Genomic DNA, 25,262 nt, shown 5'->3' with positions numbered 1-25,262 from the left:
TTACAATATAATTTATAAAGACCCTACAGAACTGATGATTCCAATAATGAACCTTATGAATCATACCCACGAATCTGTTATGTTTCGAATATTACTCAGCAAAATATTTTCATAGTGTATGGCACAAGCTTGATTGGTTTTTAAGTAATGATAATTTGAATCTCGTATTGCGGTATTCATACAGATTTGTTTGTGTGTGAATATCCGTTATAATTGGCCTATCTTATTAGACTTAAGGGTGAAAGTGTGACTGAAAATGACTGAGAAATGAAAGAATGTTGTTTACAAAAAAACTGGAGAATTTCCTGGTTATTTATCAATTATCTAGGCTTTCAATGGAGAAAAACATTTATTTGTTTATGTATCTTTTCTCAAGAAGTACAAAAAAGATTTAAATATTCCTCTTGTTGTTCACTTGAGTTATAGAGGGTGTACATGAAGTTTTTTTAAGTCCCTGAGTAGAAAGAGCCCCCTGAAGATGGGCACCCGAAAAGTCATTTTTTTTTCTTAGAAACTAGAAAATAAAATTGAGCAGATCTTCTTGAGGAGCGAAAAGGCAATAAAAAATTTTTGGTGGTATATCGCCCTATAATGTCAGCATTAGGCGCCTACTAGGTAAATTAATTCCGCAGCATAACGACTCACGCTACGTCTGTTGATAAATAATTGTTTTACTCAAAAACCGTTACTTTTGGCAAGAAATTACAGGAGACATCATTTATTCGAAATGAATCGATCTATCAAAAATTGATTTTTCAATGGTTTAATATGAAGAAGCAACTTGGTGGTGGCTTTATCTACCCCTTGCAATTGTAGGGGAACACCATAAAAAACTTATTCATTGCCTTCTCGTTTTTTGGTTTTTAAGAAAAAAATAAAAATTGCTTTTCAGGTGCTATTTTTAGGGAGCTGTATCTAAGCAGGGCTTCTCAAAAAAATATATATGAAAGATCCACACTAGATCTTGCGACAAACAATAACTCCTTGTATTTTCCCGCAACTATTCTTTGACCTTTGACACTCTCTTTAATTTGAGGGTCCGAATTTTGAAGGAATCCAGGGGTAGGATAACAGGTTTAGGACTTGAGTAATAAACAACTCATTAAAACAAAGCCCCGACTAATAGTATGGAAGGACGTGAGAATCGTGAGATACAGATTGATAGTTGAAGAAATCTTTAAAATTCCTTCGTAGTTGTTGTAAAGTAACATTTTTCTGACGACCCTGGTACTTTCCCGTTCACGAATGCAAAGAAGAGCATTTCATTATAATGGTAGTTTGTAGGTGCTTTAAAATGCGATATTGAAGCACCGATCTGGAAAACATCGAAGTAACAGGAAAATGATCGCTGATAAGAGTGCTTCCTGTTGAAACTAATGCCAACAACGTATATCCTCGGGTATATGTACTTGGTACAGATCTATATTATAAGAATCGTAAAAATAATGCGAGCACTTATCGGCCATGTCATAATAATTATTGATTCTCGTTATATTTTAGAAATTCAGACGTCAATAAACAAGCAGTTTCTACTTACTGTCTTCTGAAAAAAGGCTTCATTTTAAGCCACTATTTTTTTGATTGTTTGGAATGAGTACGTAAAAATCTTAACTATCAGCTTCAGTTCAATATCTTGAGAAAAATTCTAACTTTAACAACCTGTATCTATATAACGAATCGTTTGCAGTCTGATGTTTATGAGAATTCTTTTTCTCAAAATTACTCAAGGAATTCCCCTATATTCATCAAGAAATTCGGTCCCATGACTTTTACCCTGCTGAGCAGTTTTACATTCGATTTTTTGTCCCTATGTGACCATGAAACTGAAGTACCGATGTGAAGACTTGTGCAAAATTTCGTGGAAATCGAATCTCTACAAAAAAAATCGAAGAAATTTTTGTATCTCGAAAACTATCCTCCAGATGAAGCTAGATTTAGCGAAAACATTTGCCAAATACTTGTTATCAACTTGATGGGAATATTAGGCAAAAAAATTTTTCTGGGAGAAAAGCAGCGTTGTATGAGTTCTGTATCTGGATAAGTGACCGAACTGGTTGTGAATATGAATGAACGCGAAAAAGCAGCATAACAATTTCATTACATTCTATCGATTCAAATAGCTTCAGACTAATGCTATCAACTGAAAATCGATTGCCACTTCTCAGTTGGGCAATGCTTTTCCAGTACCCCTAGGACGGCCGTAAAAAAACAGGGAGCTACTAGCATTACCGACACGGTTTTCCGCCAGCATTTCACGGTAGGATGCGGGCCCGTTTTATCAGCAGGCCAGAGTAATGGGCTGCTTGCGATAAGAACCAGAGACACCTTGAAATAAAACGAGTTTTTCCTATCCAAAACTACAATGTATATTGCTCATATATCTGAAATTGTAATGGGTTAGGACAAATTCAATTTGGGGGTGACTTATTGCGTTACCGTTGTTGAAACGGAAAAGTCTGAGACAGATAACACCACAGGAATTTCGGAATAACCAGTAGTGGACGATAGAATGTTCACGGAAAGTTTGGACATGAATATCTGAGTACTTGAAGAGAGTACCAAATATTGGTTTGCTCAATGAGAAAAGACAAATAATTAAAATCGCTTTTATCAACTTGCCCAATTCGTGACTAACCCAAAACTAAGTGTTCCGCCTTACTTCCTCGCATTGATAGTATTGATGTTGTACTTCCTCAGAATCCAATTATTTCAAAACTATCTAATCATTTGAATGGCCCCTTTCAATTTTATTCGATTCGATAATTGGAACAGAAGGAGTACTTTCGGACTATGGCAGCACGTAAAAAAATGGCTTAATTTAATCTCAGCATATGTAGAGTTATCTTGAACGAGGTGGTGTGTTTATCGGTTTGGTAATTGATAACTCTTAATAACTGCTTAGAGTAATCGCACCTGATCCTATCCTGAGATTGTTCTCGCAAAGCCCTCTTATCGCTCTTTCCTATTGTATATGTCGTAATTAAAATCTCGAAGTTCGTGAAATTTTTGACGGAATGGGAGTGGGCTGTTGCAGTCCTGTATTTTGAAGGCTGCAGTCCTGAAAGAGCTATATAATGTTACATTTGATATCTCACTACTGTTCGGGCAGTTTTCAGGTTTCTAAGTAAAAATGAAATGGCTTTTCAAGTGCCAAGTGCCAGCTTTAGAATGCCGTACCTAAGTAGGAGTTAAAAAAAAAATATACAGGGTGATTCATAACTATTGGGACATAGGCTAGGGCAGATTGTTTGGACCAAAATATATGGCGATAGGTCCAAATATATCTCAATAAAATATTGCTGTGGAAAAAGATAGAGGGCGTTAAAGTTGAATTTTTTATAAGGGGACAGAATAATATTTTCTTCGAAGTGCGGAAGTCCTTTATTGAAAGAATTAGAAAAGGCATAGAAGTCGGAGGAGGCCACGTAGAACGTTTAATTTAAGTTTATTCTTTTTATGTTACATTGTTTTTCATTATGTTTTATTGTCGAAATAAATAAATAAAATGAATAAATCGTTACTTCAAATCCCCTTCCGATGCTCTGAACAGTTCAATTGTGTTTTTCTTGAAAACGGATGAAAAAATATACAGTGAAATTATTAGCAAAGAAGAAAAAAGAAAATTCAACTTTAACGCCCTCTATCTTTTTCCACAGCAATATTTTATTGAGGTATATTTGGTCCTATCGCCATATTTTGGTCCAAACAATCTGCCCTTGGTCTATGTCCCAATTTTTATGAATCATCCTTTATATGAAAGACCCAATCTTTTTTTGACAGGAAATCACCCCTTAGATTTTTCGCAACTGTTCGTATATATATTTGCCTTTAAATTAATCAATATTTCTATTTTCGAAGAATAACGTACCATAAAATAACCACCAAACTCTGCAATAGAGATTTATTTACAGTCGAGAGCAAGAGACTCGATGGCAGTCGGCTTATTTTTTCATAAATTCACCTCCAAACTGAATGTTTTGATCCCATCAAAAACCACTCAAGCTAACAATTGGGAAGACTGATTAGGAATATCATTTTCTCATTTTCAATTAGTTGGGAGCCCTATAAAATTACGCTTAAAAACGTATTCGGTATACATAACGAGGAAACCAGAAGGACAGCATCCCTTTCCTCCATGGAGTTACCTGTCCTTCTGGTTCATCTTCTGCTGGAAAAAAATATGGTGTGACCATTTTTATCGCTATGCATAACGTGGTTTTGACGATAAGATAGTAGGTAGGCTATCGGTTTAATTCCATCTGATTGTATGAAAAACAAGAGCAGATAGTAATCGGCCTTGGGCTATCATTCATTCGTGTTGTATACAGTGTGTCTCAACTGAAATTTGCCGCCCGCTCTGACAACTCAGGAAATTGCTTAATTATTTCGTAATTTTTGAACTCATTTATTTTTGAGGTACATATATGTTATTTGCTTTGATGACGATTATACTTCTCAACTTCAATTTTCTCACCTCCGAACTTTTTGAGTGCCTGTGGGCAAGGGCGGATCCAGGATTTTTTACTGGGGGGGCACAACGGGCAGATGAACAAAAAAATCAACAGTAACTGTGACAGAAACTTCAAGTTTATTTTAAAGAGTTTAAGTATGCATAGAAAGATCCGTCCGTCTGGGGGGGGGCAAGTGGCCCCGTGCCACCCCTTCCCCCCCTAAATCCGCCCTTGCCTGTGGGTTGTGTGATACATCACTCACAAAGATTTTGTTTATTATTATGGTAGGGCAGGCGTTTTCCTGCAACGGTAACAGTAAAATTATAGAATGAATCTATTCAGAAATATTTCAGTTGAAAGCCATAAAATTTTGAAAGTTTATTTGTGGTGCATAACAATGCTAACTTGGCCTACCTGTGGTAGGGGTTTGATGTAATAAACGATAACGTAAATGATGAGTGCTAATATTCCTAGAAAAACCGTTGGTTTACAACTGCATCAGATCAATTCTATGAGTACCTAATTCCTTCCAGTGGGCAACCTGTTGCCACCTTCTTGAAACCCAATGAAGAAATTACCTGCAACTGTAGGAAGGAAAGCTTATTCCTTGTTTGTCGAAACAAAAATAGTAGAATGGTGTATAATCCCACCGTATTTTAATGAAGCCGCAATTACATAAATCTTCTACTATTTTAACGGAAAAAAATAAAATTACATAATGGTTAAAGAAAGACATAAAACAAGGAATAACAATTTTCTGCATTAGACGACGAAAGTAAGATACTGAGTGAGAAATTAGGAATAATTCAATTCGAATATTTCGTATGTACAGAGTGACAAGGAAAAACGTTTACAGTTTTTTTTTCTATACTTCCTCACCGTGATTTTTATAACAAGTCAATTCGAATTTCTTTTCATTGTATATATGTAAACTGAAGCAGAAAAATTATATCCTGTATTGTTGAATTGGAACAAGGGGCCAACTCACCTGTTTAATCGGTATCATTGAAAAGGCGTTATAGGTTATTAAAAAAGTGCCTAATATTGTTAAATGACTAACGAAAAATATCACTTCAAATAAGTATCCAAATATTTCCTGATTGAATGTTGCTTTTTGAAATTCTGTGTTACAGTTGTCCTTTTAACAGTGAAATTAATGGAGACCTTTTCTGACAAATTATGAAATTATTTCTTCCTACTGTAACCTCTGAACTTGTTTAATTTTGAAAGATAACCTGCTTTGATTACGATAACATCCTCAACTTAATTCTTCTTGCCTTCGAAGCAACGCACCTATTTTCTGAATAGGGGTCGAGTGACACATCACTTCGAAGGTTTTTCTTCAATATATGTATGGTAGAGCAGGTGTTTCCACTCACGGTAGAGAGGTCGGAAGAGTCTATTCAGAATTATTTTTATTTGAAATTCATAAATCCTTGAAAGGTTATTCGTGATGCACATTACAGAGTCTTTGATTTATACATATGTATATTTTGACTGAGAACACTCACTAACATGAGTTTTTAAACCACGACACAATTATGGACTTTCATCAAGTATCGACAACCTCAATACATTATTATATTTCAACAGTTGATTCGCCATTTCAAGTTTTCAAAATACGATAGGTCAGCCCTGCGAGCCTGATACTGAAATATTTCCAAGCAATAAATATGCGATTTTAAGCTACTATATTACAAAAACAAGCATAAACCCACTTCTTTCATTCCATTTGGTGAACGAAGTAGGTACTATTCATAACTCATAACCATTTGTTGGCGGTAAATATTCGATATTTTCCTCTTCATTTCTATTTCACTTCAATACAATTGAAAAAGAGTTATAGGTTATTATAAAAAGTGAATATAATTCAAATGCGTGACGAAGAACATTAGGTACCTACTTAAAATTAACTCTCCAAATATTCCCTAATCGAATGTAAATGTTGCTTCTTCAAATTTTGAATTACAGTGCATCTTTAACGGTGGAATTAATGAGATCGTGATTGTCTTCTGTCTTCAGACAGAAGAGACTGATTCAGTTTCCCCGTTCATGAAGGGAATATCGAATATCATCAATAATTACACAATAACAAAATGTGAAAAAATCACAATCATCTTAGATTGAGAATGCATTTGGAGTGAGCAGATTTCAAATATTCAATCAATTTTCTTAGATTCTCTTAGATCTCATAACTTTATTTTTATGGGTTGAAAATAACAACCTCTCAAAAATTCTTTTCGTGGGATAGATTTTCGAAGAATAAAATTCTCTTATGGTTTCCTATGCAATTCTGGAGAAAAAATATCTGTTGTAAAATTTCGATACAGCCGATACTTTTCTCGAAACAAATGAAAACTTAAAAGCAGTTCTGATCACTGTTCATTCCATTTCATCGTATAAGTGTTGCATAGAATGATTTCCACCCTCTAAAATACATGCTTCAACTCTTTGCCTCATAGACCTTCGTATACTGCTTCTAAGTTTTTATTTATTCCGAGAAAAATATCGACTGTATCGAAATTTTGCAATATGGGAAACCATAAGAGAATTTTATTTTTCGAAAATCTATTCCACGAAAACAATTTTTAAAGGAAAATCATAAGGGGTTGTTATTTTCAACCCCTAATAATAAAGTTATGAGATCTAAAAAAATTGTGTCAGTAACATCTACTTAGTGCTTCATATTATGTGTAGGATTATGACTCAGTGGTTTTCAGAGCTCGTTAACAAATTAAAAACTGTCAACTTGTCATCGCCTTCCAAAGGCTGTATCTTGGAAGGCAGGTCGATTTCGAAAAAAAATTATAGGAACTACTCCTCCTTATTTTCATCGAGGAATTATCTCTCTAAGTCCTTCGCATTTGTTTACAGACACCCTGTATATGTACCTAGCATAAAATGTCATCTTCATCTTAGGCACGTTTTGCTGATGAAAAATGCCCCTCACAAAATATTTTCAACGAATGTCTGAAGAATTCAGATCGACCTCAGTGGCGTAGTACTACTTCGGTTTGGGTGTATAAAAGTGGGGGATGTATTTCTTTGGAAATAAAGCAAAATGGAAGGGTGAAAAACGAACGAGTTGCCTCTCCCCAACCCTTTTGTTACTGATAACTGGAAGGGGAGCTTCTTGGGCTTAACAGAATAGCTCCCCATCACCCGACCAACCAGCTATCGCATGCCAACGCTACCTGACCACGTGACGACGGCACATTGTCGAAATCTGAAGTCTGACAAGCGCGCTGGTCTAAGATGGTAGCAGAACGCATTGTGCATCGGTGAGGAGTGTAGTACTACGATTGTCAGTTGTTTTCGTTCTGGTGCGGGTTTCGATCGACGATAGTGTGTGTCGCACCTGAAAAAAAAACGCGGTAAACATCAGTGCCAGCCATGGATTTGAACTTTTTGCAGCACAAGTTAGTTTTTTTTTATATGTTCCTAATCTCGCGTTAACATTTGGAACGAGAAGCATATCAGTTTTGGTTTGATTTCAAAGGGTGAATGTGTTTGAGGTTGATAAAACACCGATTATCAAGAGATTAAGGGGATTCTCGATAGTTTAAAATTTTTTAATGAGTTCTATACTGCGGGATCTCTTATCGAGCGATACAGAAGAGTGTGTTCTTTTTTTTGCAAGAAATTCGATTAATTATCTTCGCGATTATTTTATCTGATACTTCCTTACCGTATATCTCAATTATCTTGCTAAATATTGCTGTCTTTGTTTTCAGTTCGATGTATCCAAGGAACTCTTCCTACTCAACTGCCCCCATGTCATATTATCAGCCCAATTCGCCCGATTTAACATCGCAAAGCCAACTTTGGACAAATACAGGTGAGTCTTTGATTTTCGTTCACGAATAAAAATTTTTGCAAAAATCGGAATTTAATACTAGGTGGTTTTAACATGTCGAACGCTTGGTTCCAGAGGCGGGCCAATTAATTTTTGTAAGGGTCATTTCAGCTTTTCATCATTTTTGTACGTCTGCTATTTTCTCTGAAAATTGAATTTTTGAAACCTTTACACGTAGAAATTTAAGTTGGTACCTAAGCGAGATGCATACATACTTTCATTTAGGAGAGGATAGGACCAGATGCGCTGTAATTCTGAAAAAATGTCGCATTTTTCTCTAATTTTTCAAACAAACTTTATAGATATTTTTATTATATTTTCGTCCGATTGTTTTGAAAAGCGACGAATTTTCCGACAATATTTTCATCCTGGACTATTCCGAAATGACCCTTGTTTCCAATCTTAACGTCAGTTCATATTTTGCATACAACAATTAGTTTTTAATTGACATTTTCTGGATGACCAGAAGGACTATTTTTCGCATTATTTTTCAAATATATCATTTCCAGTGTATATAGACAGCTAAAGTGTTTTTTGTTTCGATGCCTATATATCTATGTATCTATTTTTGTTTATATTTCATATCAAAAGGATGATATGATACATTAATTTTATTGGAATTGTTCTATTACACTGGGTGATTGGGGATAAATACTGAAACATATTATTATAGCCTTTATTTCAATTTGTTGGACATGTCCATATTCAATAACAAACATGCATATATGCATGTCTCTATATGCTCATACGCTCATAATATTTTCAGAAAACTGCATGAAATATTATTTCTATGATTGTGTGTACCTACTTATTAACTTTTCTTCTGTTGCACTGAAAAGTTCAAGTCATTTATTTTTATATATCTGAAATATTTCGTCATTGCAGAACACCCTGTATGTGATAAAGGGTCATTTTAATACGGGGAAACCAGTATGTACTAGTTTTTCAATCGAAAATTCTTTGAAATTTCACAATATTTTGAAATTTGTCGGCAGGAATGTTCGATTATCCCAAAAGAATTTCATTTCGAATTGACCTTCATTTTTTAATTATTATGTAGGTAATCATAGAATTCTTTTTATTTTTTGTACCTTGTCATGACGTAAACATTTCCAAATCTGAATGGCCACGAAATTTTCACAGTTCTATTTTCTCATTGCTAATCCAAAGATTGATCGCCAAATGATGGACCAAAATCTCTCAGCTCCTTATTTAAGTTTCAGAGCAAAATTGCAGAGTACAATCAAAAACCTATTAGGTTTAAGCTGCTTTGAACAGAGGACTAATATGTCACCAATTTACCACCGATTATTATTTTTCAAGCCTTCAAAACGGGTGACTCATGTCTGCTTGATTTCCATCTACAGGTAGCAAATTCACGACGATTAGAAAACTGATGCACGTAAAAAATCAGCACAATCGATGATGACTAATTATGATAATTACTGTTTGATCAACTATTTTATTTTTATCGTTGCGCACAATCGATTAATAATTCAAAATATTTTTTATTTACGAATTCAGGCCATTTTCAGTCATTTTCATGTTCCTTCAACCGATTAGCTCTAGTAGACAAAACTCCTTTAGAAGGTTCTCTCATTCTCGAGCTGAATATATTCCCAACATAATTTGTTGTTTTTTCGGATTATTGAGTCGGAAATTGATAGGTCTGGTCTTGTGAATTTTCTTAATTTTTTTTTCCACAATCAGGAATTGTTCAAAACTCACGAAACATTGAAACTCGAAACAAGCGGCTTTGGTCACTTGGACACCCGATAACTTTGCCCGATTTTGCAATCGTCACAGAATCAGTTCGCTGATGGGATAAATATTTTGCCTTCGGTTGAACACGTCGGAAACTCCAAAGGGGAATTGTATTTCATATTTTACAGCGCCACTTGATTAATAGCACTTCAATATGACGAGAAAACCGTTGACATGTTTTTGGTGCCAAACAGCACTTTTTTTCGTTTGACCTATTTATTTGCCGTCGCGAAAACTATTCCATTTTGAATTCATGTATGTGATTTAGATGTGTTATCTGTGTTATGTTAGGTTACATTTTTGTAGAAACGTTTTATTGCATTTATAAGCCTCCATACAGATTATATTTTTGGCACATGGAATTTTCAATGTATCTTTTGATTTTAATCCTCGCAGTAGTATATAGTGTGTCCCAAATAAAACATGCTATTTTTCAAAAGTTTACAGTTCCTAAAAGAAATCAGAAAATCAATGATAATTGTTTTCAATTACATGCTGTCACTCTATAACTATTACACATATTTTTTTGTCTATACGAAATAATGTTACAACCAATCATCTTTTCCAGATAGTTTTTTGGGAATGAGATATCGGTAAATAAATCGTTCAAATAATTATTTCAAGCAGGAATCTTGTCACGCATATTTGTCTTACCCAGATTGCAACCACTTTTGAAATGATGCGTCACTCGACCCAGATTTTGGTATCAAAAAATCGAGAGTGGCTTAGGGCGCTATCGAATGAAATAGTTAAAATAGAAATTGGTTTAAAATTAAAACATGTCTCCCTATTCGAAGGGTTCAGGAAAAATCTTTTAGTTGGGATATCCTGTAGGAAAACCTTAATAGAAAAGAAAAAGAACTACTTCCCCTAAAGTTACGCAGTGAAAATTTTCAACTATTTTGGGTATCATTTTTCAAAATATCGTTTTTCAAATTTTATTTCTCAACTCTAAGTCCTCTACAGGGCGAGTCTTTGACTTGTACATATATTTTAAAAGAAGATTCCTGAGGTCAAAAAAACTTCTTCTCTTTATTATTTTTTTTTCGGCACGGTTGAAAAATACAGGCTGTTGTTTTGCGTTATATCTCACAAATTGTTTTGTCGAATGGATTTTCGGAATATGGTTTTTATTGAACGGATGAATCTTCCCCGAACATTGGATTATGGTATATAACATAAAAATACCAGAAATTCAAAGAACCCAATTCTTGAAAGTAATTTGAATGAAAAATTGACCATTTTGAAAAATAACAGTAGGTTTCTTCATATGTTCTCTTAAAATATGCCGTTTAGATTCAAGGGTGGCGATGAAATTAAGAAAACTTAAAATGCCTATATTTTTTATCTAAAATGAATCGAAAAAATGGTTGCTTTTGACTTCAAGAATCTACCGTTAAAATATCTGTATAGACAAAGACTCACCCTGTATACGGGCCGATTGAAGTTTCAAAATCTGGGAAAAATTTTTCTCTTGATTGCGTCTGATTCTAACTTTCTTTTCCAACTACATACATACTAAATAGATTAAGAATTTTTTCAAGGCTCAAATTGCGGTTTTGATTATTTTTTCGAACAAATACACAAAAAGTCATTTCGAAGTAGCCCTTATACTATGGTGCCATTGACGTAGTTGTGTATGTGATAAAACTGAAAACAATTGAAGATGATGAACTCTATGTGGAAGACTAATAAATTACTCATTATGTTGTTCTTATGTGGAAGTCGTTAGCCATCGCCTATTCATAGTCGATCATCACTCTCAATCAGAACGCGTTTGGAAGATTTCTTATGGGTTCTATTAAAATCTCGAGTCGCCTCAAAAAATCCAAAAATGTCATCTGCATTACTTTTGTAGATTGTTCCATTTTCTTGATTGAACGTCATGATCAATGAGGCTTTTGGTTTATACTCAATGAGGAAGTGAGCATCCTTGAGTAGAGTTTGATGGAAAATAATTCAGATCCATATCCCATTGTTATTTACTATTTATGGCTCATTATTGTCAAAAAAAGTACGGAAAACTATGAACATCTTTACGGCAATGAAATACGAATTCTAAGAGATTTGACCATCTTATTTATCTTTAGATTTGAATTCCTTCAAGCGATAGTCAATTTTCTAGGTGTATATTCCAGAGACGGACCTTGTCCTTGATACTTGTTGGAGGGCTTTGAGGCAGTCGGATATTGACTTCTGATTTTCAGAGAGAATTAATTGAATATTTTGAAAAATTTTTGAAAAAATTCTACTTAGATTCGATTTTGTTCTCCTCATGGAACATGAATGAATTAATGTTGAAATGTTTTATTGTTTATTTTTCTGATAATTTGACTTGACTCTTTAATTGTGACGTTGCAAGAGTTTGATTTCGGTAAAAAAAGATTACTTGAATTCTTGATCGAGTACAGTGTATTGCGGATTACGAAAGCTACAAACAAGGAAGTCTAACATTTTCTTCCACGGAAAAACCTTCGATCGAGCTGAAGTTTTGACTTCAACGCCATCGAGTTCAATATCCTAATCATATGCTGCAATTTCACGTTTCATCGTACCTAGTTTATAAACATTAGTGAATCATTTTGGAGTTTTGTCATCGTGGGTTGCTTTGTATTATGGACGGTAGTTTCTTTCGAAATTATTCGTTAAAATAGCCGAAGGAATATTTGAAGAAAGTGCACGCCACAGTTTTAAGTAGCAGGACATCATGAATATTGATCCTACAAACTTATACAGGATGTGAAGGTTTCGAAAAAATTTGAGGAGTTATTCCTTGTCACCTGAAATAAGCAATTTTCAATTTTTTCTGGGAAACCAGAAAATTGTCAGGTTATTGAGGGCGAATGCAATAAAAAAAAAATTTGATGGTGTTTGCATATAATTGCAAGAGGTAGGGAAGGCCACCCCTAAAATTTGTTTTGCAGAAACTTTCTTCCTCATTCATATCATAACATTGAAAAATTAATTTTTTATAGCTTGATTTATTATGAACAAATAAGGTTTTTGAAAAAAAAATTATCAACAAGTACGTAGCATGAGTCTTATAGGGTGGATTATTGTCTTCTAGGTCTCATAGAATGTCTGACCAATTTAATGGGTTTTCTGGGTTTGAGGAAAGAAATTGAAAATTTTGATTTTCAGGTGCCATCTTTAGGGGCTTTATCTAAGCAGGGACGGCACAATAAAAATATTTATATCGAAGACTCACGCACAGGTACATTTGAAATTATTCATTTATTAATTCCCTCAGGTTTTCCATACACACCACCCTCCGAATACGGCGACAAGATCCATTCTTCTATGTACGAGCTTAGTAACGGATTGATATACGAGGGCTGCCCAAACTCGCCCGTCTACGCCGAGGGCTGCCCAAACACGCGCGTCTACGCCGAGGGCTGCCAAAACTCGCCCGTCTACGCCGAGGGCTGCCAAAACTCGCCCGTCTACGCCGAGGGCTGCCCAAACTCGCCCGTCTACGCCGAGGGCTGCCAAAACTCGCCCGTCTACGCCGAGGGCTGCCAAAACTCGCCCGTCTACGCCGAGGGCTGCCAAAACTCGCCCGTCTACGCCGAGGGCTGCCCAAACTCGCGCGTCTACGCCGAAGGCTGCCCTTCCTCTTGCGTGTATGTGGAGGGTAGCCCATCCTCCTGCGTGTATGCGCAGGGTAGCCCTTCCTCCTGCATGTATGCGGAGGGTAGCCCTTCCTCTTGTATGTATGCGGAGGGTAGCCCTAACACGCGTATATACGTCGGGGGCAGCCCCAACCCATGTATGTACGCCGAAGACGCCGAGCCCTCAAGATCGTACCAGTACCCCAGTAATCAGCAGCCAGAGGAAGAAAACCACACTTGGAATCTAGCAAATACTCACCCAAATAATGAAGAGATGATGCAGATTTACTGGCAACCAATTCCGCAGAATGGAGGTGATCATAACGAGAAATTTAGATATGTGTGCGGAGTCAGCTCAGCACTTTTCGATTTTCAAAATTTTGTTTGTGCAGCTTTGTTCCCTCGATTTTTTTAAATTCCATACGGTTCTCAAGATATTCCAAGAAATGTATGAAATGCACAGCCGGCACTTTATACTGAGTTTCAACAGCTGAAATAAATTGTGCTATACATGCCTACTGAGTTCTGAGTGATTAAAAAAAAAAGTCACATAAACATGGGACCGCAAACGATTTGTTTTCGAGATACAGGGTGTTGAAGTATCTACACTTCACAAGATATTCAACTGAAATTTGGCATAGGTACATATTGTAATTGATAGGTCACACCATCAATCAGTAGAGAGGAGCCATAACTCAGCTACATATTTATAGCACATTCTTTTTCAGCTGTTTCACTTTTTCGAAAATTGCTGGTTCGGCCAAGGTAACATTTTGTAAAATATGTTGAGAACCGTATGGAATGAAAAAAAAAAATTAACGTTACGAAAGTAGAACAATTCAGCACAAATTTTTGTTTTCGAAAAAGTTCTTGGGCAACTTCACACATATGAGATTTAGTTTGACCTGTAGTTTGAGTAGTTTAACCAGTAATGGCTCGAAGACATGAGCTTACATAAGAAGGAAGTGTCCTGTTTTTCAGACGAGATCAGTGACAAACTTGTTGACGCTGAGTCCATCTGTTAAATAGGCATGAGGTTTCGTGATCTAGACCCTTGGGACACCGTTATGGTAATCTAGAGGTCTAGGCATGGAATTCCTCGACAATGGGACAATGAAAGAGCAGATTTTTTGGCTCTCTCTTGTCGATCAACACCTTGTGGACTGAAGTGGAGCTAACCATGCTCTAACTGAGATCTGGACTTGGCCAGTGCTTGTTATCTTTTCATCAGCATCAGAGTTATCAACCTCTGTGGTAAGGTGCAACGTCCTGGTCAAAGTCAAAACGAAATAACCCCCTTATCCCTAAGGGTGAGTGTTTTCGTCTGTCAAGTCGCCATTTTGAGTGCACCCATCTTTAGAAATCATCATGATGAGCCGAAAGTGAAAAACTTAACCTCCAAGCAGTAATACCTAGAAAACGTGTTCCTACTTCCGTATTGAACAAATTTCTGGATTTATTGTGGATAGCTCCGTAGTTTTTAACTTAGATATATTTAGTAAGTGACATAGTAGCAATGGAAACATGTCACCATCTATGTTCTAGGAACCTCGGAAAAGGAATTGAGTCGTTGCATGTTGCATGTTCGGTGACGCTGGGACGTTATTGAAGCTTCCCAGCTGAGATACCGGGCAATATACCCAGTCTTTTCTGTGGCTTTTCTATCGGATGGGGAGTTGTGAAGCTCTGATGAGCTCAAACAAGACCGAAACCACGATCGGCTGTTACTCTCCTTCGATAGAATGGTCTTTCCGTTGGTACCTTGAAAGGTGTGTGGCTTGTTCGGTTCAGATCGTACTATTGATGGTATTTTATTCAACGATTGTCACGCATTCGAATATCGTTTATATATTACTTTTTGCGATATTTATTATTCAAGCATTAGACACGTTCGTTTAATGACGAATATCATTTCCTATTGACGGATGTAACTGACAGCAACGAGACTTGAACCAATTTTTATATTACATATTGATTTATACTGGGAGTCGCATGAAAAACAAAATATGAGTTCTTTCGTTTAGAAAGAAGTTCTCGGACAGGTCCATTAAGTTTATGGAGACGACGTCTTTTTGAATGAGAATGTTGAATCACTACACTTCTGCAATCCTATAACCTTTGAAATTTGAACAGGAAATGTATACGAGAGATCACTGGCATCTTTTTTTGTATTAAAAGTCCATTTTTATTGGATTCAGGAAAAACTGTCCGTATGATATACCACACGATATACCCCATTCAAATTTCATTGGCTGGAATTTTCGTTTGAAGGAAGTCCATCCGAGTTCTCCGGAATTTAATTCTATCCGATCTTTCTTGTTTCTCTTTTCACAATGATTTCTTGCTGCTATTATAATATTTATTCTAACTATTCTGAATAGTAGGTAGGTATATATTTTTTCCAGAGCGTTAACACTATTATTTGTACCAAAGACTCGCTCGTTAGTAGTATCTTCTGAATAACCCTATTAATAGTAGTAGTAGTAGAACTAACCCCATTGAGTAATATCCAGTATATCTATAACCCAATATTTTTCAGGAATTAATACAGCGACAACCCTGTCTCTGAATGATTCCGCTCAATCTACCGGTGGAAGCACGTTGCCAGGTTTCAATAAATTCTCCAACTCTTATCACACCCCCAATCACAGAAACTCTTATGCCCTGTCTACATCCAGCGGTTACTATGATCAATATACTGAAGCCAACCCTGGTCTTCCCTCCTATTTGATGAGTCCTGCCAGCGCTGGAAGAAGCAGGCTTCCTTCTGCATCAGCATCATTATCAGCCAGTAAGTAGAACAATTAATTTGATTCGGTCATGAAATATTCGGATATATCTAACAGAGAAATAATATTTTTCATTTTTGAATCGAAAATATCGAGCAATATTTCTAGGGATGATGAAACCCCAATATTGTTTTTTTTGTCAACAACCATAAAAATATCGATTGAAATTTATTTTGGGAGCATTTTGCATTTTTGCAAAAATGCCTAACGATAATATTTTTTTTACATGACTTCGGAAATTAATACTATAACATATTCAACTGTTAGGTGCGTATCGAAGTAGTTTATTTGCAGCTTTCCCTACAAATATGGGATGAAAATTGAATTTTCTACTCCAAATTAGCGGAAAAAATTTCGCGAAGTTGAAAAACAGAAATGAACGAACGTTATTTGTCAATTTATTTCAATGTATGAACAGTTCCTTTTTTGAACAGAAAAAGTTGAAGAATTTCACAAAATATCGAATCTGTTCACAGATGTTAATACAATGGGTACATATCGGGTGATTATATTAAAAATTAAAAATGCTATTAGGCAAATTCTGCAAAGTCGGCTTTCTCGGGATTGTTTAAGTATATACAGGGTGAGTCTTGACCCTTACAAATATTTTGACAGTAGATTCTTGAGGTGAAAAGAAACACTTTTTTCCTTTACAATTTTTTCCGAGTAGGCTCGATTTAGAAGATACAGGCTGTTGAAAAACCATAAAACCATAAAAAAATGTTATTTTTAGTTCTATCTCACAAACGGTTTCAGCGAATGAAATGAATTTCGGAATATAGTTTTTCATTTATTTGGCGAATCTTTTTCGAACACAAGATAACACGAAGTCTTCCAGTTTTCTCATTATGACCATTACGTACAATAAAAATACCAAAGAGAAAAGAACCCAACACATCAAATTAAGTTGGACGCTATCTAATGAATATTTGAACGTTTTGTAAAATGAAAGTATTCTTCATATTTTCTCGTATAATGCGCCGTTTTCGAGTAATTTGATGTTTAAAAATTAATAAGTGTCTGAAAATTTAAAAATTAGTGGCACATGGCACAGCTCATTATGAAAACTCAAAATGGGTTATCTCTTTATCAGGGCCGAATCGGAAGAAATGGTATAGGAAAAAGTAAAAAGTATGTTTTTTATTTCAAGAATCTACTGTTGTAATATTTCTACGAGTCAAAGACTCACCCTGTATACACATACAATAAGTCGATGAAGGAAGGGAATAAGAGCTCATAAACTGAAAATATATAATAATATTGGTCAGAGCTTCTAAAACTCAATGGTGCAAATTTTCAAAATTATATTTTTCATTTTTTTGTGAGAATTCCTGATTAAAGGAGATTCAGTATTATTCCTTCACTCACTGTTTTTTTTTCAAATTATTGGAGATATTGGGGATATGAATATGCATGATACGCTCATGAACATTGTCCATTCGCTAACTTGAGTACCCATAGTATTTTTTCTCATTTGTTGGGAGAATAGCATACTATTTCTCAATGAGATTTTGAAATAGCTCTTTTCTGGAGGGTTAAAACTGAAACAACCCCAACAATCTCATCGAAACCGATACAAGGTAGCCAGAAATGCCTTATCTTCACATATTCTACAATGTATAACAAATTACATAGCCCCAAACACGATCCTCTCTCCGATATGGTCAAACCGAAATTCTAACTAATTTCTACGGTGTCGAATTACAAGATGCTGGAAAAAGAATGTGAAATTGACATCACACGGATGATATACGCCTTGACACGCTGAAAACAAACTAATATCGCCAAAAGCTAGGAAAAAAAACGGCGAAGAAGGAACAGGTACCAGTGAAAGGAAAAAAACATGATGTATGGGATCGAAGTGCGTGTGTGTGGCTGATCCAGTGAGAGAAAACAGATAAGGGGGCGTAAGCCCTAGGGATTTATTGGAGATCCTAATCCACACGAGCACGTGTGTGGTAATGTTTTGGTGAAAACCACACCGTTATTCAACTTGGGTCATTCGGAAGGCTCCTGATCGTCTGAAAAAGAATTCTTTCTATAAATAATAATAATAATAATAATAATAACATTTATTTGTTTCCGTGTGTGTACAGAAAAAACTTTTAATATAAATGATAAATGTTCACACCATCCCGGACGGTGAAATGCACCTAGGCATATTGCCTGTATTGTGCCCCTCACTCGCCCTTGGATGAGCTGCATTCAATACATGTGGCATATTTTTATAAAAGAAACAAAAGGAAAACAATTACTCTTCAACAACTTAGAAAAATAGAAGAGACAGCAGAAAGGGTTTATACTCGCTTCGAGAATTATTGACAGCTCGGGCGGCTGAAGAGAATCGAAATTATAATATGTCAAATATGTATATAATTTTATCGATTTTGAATGCTGATTCATTAGCCATTGATTTGAGTATTTCTTTAAATATTTCAATAACTTATATTTCAACAGTAGGTATATACAGTTATATTGAGGTGAAAAGAAACACTTTTTTTCTATACCTTTTTTTCTGATTCGGTCCTGATAAAAAGATATAGCCATTTCAAGTTTTCATAATTAGCTGTGCCTCCACTGGCAGAATAACTAGCTAAATCTGTGACACTTCACATATGTGTATCTTTGAAACAGAGTTGTATTCAGCCAAAGTACCCAATTTTTCAAATTATTCAACATCAAATTACTCGAAAACTGCGCATTATACGAGAAAATATGTAGAATACTTTTATTTTACAAAACGTTCAAATATTCATAAGACAGCGTCCAATTTAGATTCAAGAGTTGGGTTCTTTGAATTTTTTGTATTTTTATGGTACGTAATGGTCATAATGAGAAACCTGGAAGACGTGGGTGCTATATTCATCATTTCATTCTATAAAAACGTTTGTGAGATAGAAAAATAACATTTTTTATGGGTTTTCAACAGCCTGTATCTTTTAAACCGAGCTGATTCGGAAAAAAAGGTTATGAAAAAAAGGAGTCCAGTTATCTTATCTATGATACGTTTTCCACGTAAATCATAACCTACAGCATAACTTGAAATCTATTATATTATCTTATTCGAAATTCATCGTACACCAAAAAGCAAAGATTTGTTCGTTTGTTTTGAGTGAAATAATTGTGAAACGTTACAAAATAGATACCTTGCACACGCTGTATATTTTGTTTCTATTATTGAGAGTACAGAAATAATTTTGTGACTCGATATCGAGCTGCGTTCTGTCTCTCAAAGCCTTCTTTGATATTAATCATTTTTGAAAATTTTTGTTCAATTTTTCTTAATGGTATGCCTTGAGTTATTGACATTTTCGGGCCACCTGTAGAGTGCAAAATGATAACACTCCCTTACCTATAGGAACAAGCTCGCAAAAACATTAATTTGGCACTCTAACCTGGAATGTTCAGTGTTCAGTGAATTTTTTTGGGGATGGCCCTTGAGACTCTGTTGAAAACCATATTCTTCAATCTCATGTGCTGGGAGTCGTAGATATATAATATGATTTTGTTGATATTTTATTGACTGCTATAACCGATGTAGTAGTAAAATTATTTTTTTCCGATAACATAATATCATTCGAATCGATCTACTTTTCACATTTTTCTTCCTCTCAAGGTAATTATAATCGATCCAGTTCTTATCGAATCCAGTCCCTAACAAACAGAAATAATGTTTTTCCTCAAATGAGCTTATTATCTCCCTCACGTTGTTAAAATCCGATTTTTTTATCTCCCAGCATATTTGGAACCTGACTTCAGAAATTCCTGATTGGGGGACAGAATTAATTACAGTGAATTATAACGCAGTCAGCATTTCCCATCCATTAAAAGCTCGGGAAAGCTAGAGAAGGAACAATGCAAATTTCCGCGTTGAAACTTCTTTATTCAGAGTGCTACTGTTCTCGGGTACCCTCGAAATCTGAAGACCAATCTGACCTTGTTATAGGCTAGGTCTCACAACCTCGATTTTTCGCTGGTCTAGTCCTTATCTGAACAATTTCCTCGATAGAAAAGAACGTGGAACAAGAGAAGGGTATGTTTTAAAATAACCGAACGAAAGTAGTTTACATGCTTTCCACTTCCTGTGTATCGTGATAAGAATAATTGTTTATGATGGTTTTGAGTGTCCCCAAATCAGATATATACCGTGCGATATGATAAGGATGTATGTATTAACCACTGTCTGATTCTCATAACATCAGCCTGGGTTCTTCTGTATTTTTCTCGATTATTTTTATTATGGCACATTCAGAAGAAGGTCACAGTTTTCTATAATTTTCTTTATCGTTGTAAAATGTAAGCAGTGGATGAAATTTCCATCTCTACCTCTATTTTGTTTTTTGAAATTTCAGTACTTAACTATTAAAATTTGCTACAAAAGTCGTTAAAAATTTGACATCAATCTTCCTGAGCTCTTCAGTTTGAGGCTATGTTTTCAAGGGTTGAATATCAAGAATTGAGATATGTGAATAAGAACTGAGATACGAGAGGTATCTGAACAGTGTGATGCTTTTCAAATCGACCCTGTATCTCAAAAACCAAAAGAGTCATTGACATTTTGCTTGCACCGTTTTTAATTCAAAAAGAAAGTAGCACTATCGCGAATACTACCCAAAAGTGCCTTAAATGGGATACCTTGTACAACAGCTCACGATTTGGCCATTTTATGGAAAAAAAAACATTCCACCCCAGTCTGTTTTCCAAGCTTTTCTCTGGAGCCATTGGACGTACGTTGTTTCAACTTGGTACGAAAGCCAAGTGCCATTTGACTTTTACAGTTCCTCTCACTATACACCGCTTGAATACCCCACATTCATCATTCATATTAATTTAGTCGGCTAGGTAATTTGTCTCTCGACAAAACGTTTCGAAATTTTTTTTTCTGAACACGTCCCCCGTGTCATCGATTCGGAAAATAAAGTGGCCAATCTCCAGATCTTGTCTCTTTCCAACATCTAGGCCATCTATCTGATTTATGCTGTCATACGATACTCTGGGCGATGTGGCGCCAATTTTTTAGGCCGACACTGACAACTTACAGCGTAAGGGCCGGTCCACGGTTCTTATGCTGGGTTCACCCCCATAAATTCAGCATTTCACGACTTGCAGTCGTGTCGTCATCTGACGAGCCGTCGAAGCTGTCCCCGTGGGTTTCGGGATTACACGTCTTCATCAGGTTGATGAATAAGCTTTGACAATCCCAATTTGAAACTGTTATCTGATGGTGCTACCTGAAAACTAGGTTTATGTGGGTGATGCTTCGCAGGGTGGGCTGGATGTTGTGATTGAATTATTATTGGAGGCTATTTGGTAATTAGTGTTGTTATGCCACTGCTGGTCAAGACGAATTCGTTCAATATTTTGTAGAAAATTATTGTTTTTTGATCTACAGGATATCCCGTAACTGTACAGGGTGGGAAAAATTGTGATACCTAAACTACAACTTTTTTAACTGAACGAATTAGAAGAAAATGCATGGCACATAACGTTCGTGTTTTTTCGAGAAACTAATAATGCCATCCAACTGTATTCCACTATCTTCTTTTGTTTTCGAGTTATAGGCCAAAATTTGAAAATTAAGTTTTGGTCATTATCTCCGTTTTTGTTTGTGCTAGGATGTTGAAATGGAAACATTATGCAGACAATTTTGTCGAAGTTTTCAAATCTTCTGCAGTTTTTTGGATCTCTCTAAAGGTGGTCCGAAAGAACCGTAAATTTTTCAAATGGCTTTCAAACAATGTCAATAACTCTATTTTTTCAAATGTCATGCCCTGAACTTTTTTGTCTGTTGGATACCCTTGCGGCTTGCCTTCATATACTTATGGAAACATTTCAGGCCTAAAATCAATTTCAAGAACCTTTCATTCTCGGCGTGTTGCAACACTTTTGGGCCAATCTGTAAACTTTATATGTAGAATAAAGTCAAGAATACCTTCAGCTTATGCGCCAAGTAGAGTCTATTCCTCCAAAAAATACGGAAATATGGAAAAACACCAACTGTCCTTCACAGCTTATTACTTGAAACTAATTTCTCTTATCAATTAAAAGTAGCAAAAAAGCCATAAAAAAGATGCAAAAAACGTTCTGGAAAAAATAACTCAAACAGATTCCGCTTAACCGTTTATCATCTATACAGGTTGTTTTTAAAGGTGAGGTTTTTTTTGACAGTACGTAGAACTCATCAGAATAAGTCGTTTAACCAAAAATGTTCTATATAAAATGCAAGTTGGCTGAGATACAACCCCTGGAAGTTCGACAAAATTTCATTGAATTTCAAGTACGGGACTGTAGAAGGTGACTCCCGCAAAAACGAAACAAAACATAAACATATGGCTGTGGACAATGAATGGTTCAGTACCAAGTTCATCGGATTAGATGCATCGGGTCACTTTTTGAGAGAATCATAATTGCTGTATCGGGCAATTTAGGGTGAAAAAAAAATTTAGAATATCGAGGCAGTTTCTTGAAAGTCTTTAAGTTAGTTATGTTGAAAAAGCGCTATGATGTTTCTCATTTCATCCCATTTCACGACGATTGTTGGAATGTTCGAACAAGAAGATTGTGCTGCCCATTGTGAAAAATTTAGACGAATTTTATTGGTGAGATTTAGAAATATTCTTCAACTTGTATTTCACGTCCTTCCATTATAATGTTCAGGGGATATTCACGGGCTTAGGACTGAATAATAACAACTTTTTTAAAACAAAGTCGACGTTTCGTCGATATATTTCGACTTTCTCAAGACTAAAAATTGAGACAGGAATAATAGAAACAAGAACACAACAAATCATTAAAGCTGCATCTTACCTAGTTTTGTTAGTTGTTTAAAATCTGTATAAAAATCATAGTATGTGCAGGAAGTAGAAGTGAACTACCTTTACTAAAAACAACAGTCAATTAATAAAACAATCCTAAGAACTCTGACACATAGCATCTAGGATAACACAGCGCAAGAAAACAATAACACACGGATGACGGTAGATACAATGTCACGCATCTGACGCACAAACGATCAATCAAAACAACTACTAAACAGTAGTTCATCTCAACGGCACTTGAATTGTCTGAACAAGGAAATCAAATTATTATAAGATTGGTGTAATCCCTGAGTATCACTCCTATGGTTGACGGTATCGTGCAAATTAATATGTATCATCTCGCTTAAATTTCTTTTCTTTTAGAAATATTATTCTATTTTTTACACTTGTGTCTCAAGTCTCTTCTGGGAGTTGGTATCGAAATGAGGCATTTCATAAAATCGTGTAAGTTACTAAAAAATAATGATAACAATTCGGCAATCCTAAGTTTCCATTTTCATTACCACGTAAATATCGAACGAGCCAATATCCTAAACGAAACCACATGGTCAAATCAGGACATAAGTTTTTTCCCACTGCTTCGCGATAATTCAGCTAAAAAATGGTCTAGGGTCGTATTAGGATCTATTTCAGTACTCATCTTAAATTTTTTTTTCAACATTGTCATTTTGAAAAGTTTTGTAGAGGTGATTTTTGATGAAACGCTTCATTTTGACCAGTACTACCTTCTGTTGATAAAAAGCCTCACCTTCAAATACACCCTGTATATCTGAAGGCAGATCATAAGTTGCAACAAACAAAAATTGAAATTCCTTGTTATGAAGTCGTTTGAAGACTGATGGAAAATTTTCTGGTTTGATGAATCTTTCTGAACGGAGGAATGTGGGAAATGCTCTCATCGACGCCATGAAACCAGCTCGACTGTCACGGACGGACGTCCTTCGGAGATATCCATAAATTCGATCCACTCAACTCTAAAAAATTCCTGTCCGACCAGCATTCACGGTAGATTAAGATTTTTCCGATCGTTACGGGAGTCGAAAGTCATTTACAGGTATAGATAGCCCTATATTACGCTTGAAAGGGGCACGCGCATCCCGGTGCGTTCGCCGATAAGGCATTCCGAGCGACTTGAAGTGGTCTTGTATCACTTCCTGTGTTCCGGTGTACCCCCCGTGGCTCGTTTCCGTCCGTGTCATCTCTCTCTTCCTCTTTTTCTCAACGAGGGCAAACAGGACGATCGCTATTTGCGTTTGAAAAATCAACAGACCGTTTCCAATGAGTCGTACGACTGTTGACCCTGTCAACAACGGCGTTTTGGCGCTTTCGTGGAATTCGGGGTTTATTGGGATTTTTTTTTCGCGTCTAATCCCGAAGAGAGCAAACTTTAACCTACAGAACTCTCTGGGTATGCAAGTCAAGGACCCAGACGATATTCCGAAAAATATGGCGAAATATACCAAGGTGTTTGCAAACGCTGGATATTTTTGAGACGTAAGAGACCTTGTCGATGATTCCTTCAGGACAGAAGTTAGTTTCGCTCTTGTGTTTGAACTTGGCGAATATAAACCATAAATATGCATTGACTTGTTTAAATAGAATTCTCAATTCTGCATGAAAAATAAGAAAAAGAAACAAATTTATTATTTCCAAGCCAATCGGAATATTTTTTTCTCAAATTAAAAAAAAAACGGTTTGAAATCTGCAGTGAATTTCATGATTGAAGAATTTATCGAATCTATACTCTATTCAAGAACTATTTTCATCCCGGATAGTTGGAGAAAATTTAAGTTGATAATAGCCCATAAACCTACATTGGAAATAAACACTGATCAAATATACAAGGTGATTCTTCGACTCGTACAAATATTTTAACAGTAGATTCTTGAGGTCAGAAAAACACTTTTTTCCTTTGCCATTTTTTCCGAATAGGCTCGGTTTAAAAGATACAGGCTGTTGAAAACCATAAAAAA

The 25,262-nt window shown here is 35.7% G+C and overlaps 1 protein-coding gene across 3 annotated transcripts in view; it reads left to right on the top strand.

Moving 5' to 3' along the window:
* The window catches only part of LOC123312289 (transcription factor GATA-4-like), a 94,092-nt gene that overhangs the window by 54,834 nt on the left and 13,996 nt on the right, over positions 1 to 25,262 (top strand). For all 3 annotated transcript variants that reach the window (XM_044896645.1, XM_044896643.1, XM_044896646.1), the window contains exons 4-5: positions 8,186 to 8,289; positions 16,222 to 16,473. In XM_044896645.1, the coding sequence (XP_044752580.1) occupies positions 8,186 to 8,289; positions 16,222 to 16,473 (356 nt within the window). The remainder of the gene's footprint in view (positions 1 to 8,185; positions 8,290 to 16,221; positions 16,474 to 25,262) is intronic.

The sequence above is a fragment of the Coccinella septempunctata genome, chromosome 4, assembly GCF_907165205.1.
Source record: "Coccinella septempunctata chromosome 4, icCocSept1.1, whole genome shotgun sequence".
NCBI lineage: Eukaryota > Metazoa > Arthropoda > Insecta > Coleoptera > Coccinellidae > Coccinella > Coccinella septempunctata.
Note: the sequence above shows the minus strand (reverse complement) of the source record. Positions and strands in the feature narration are given on the sequence as shown.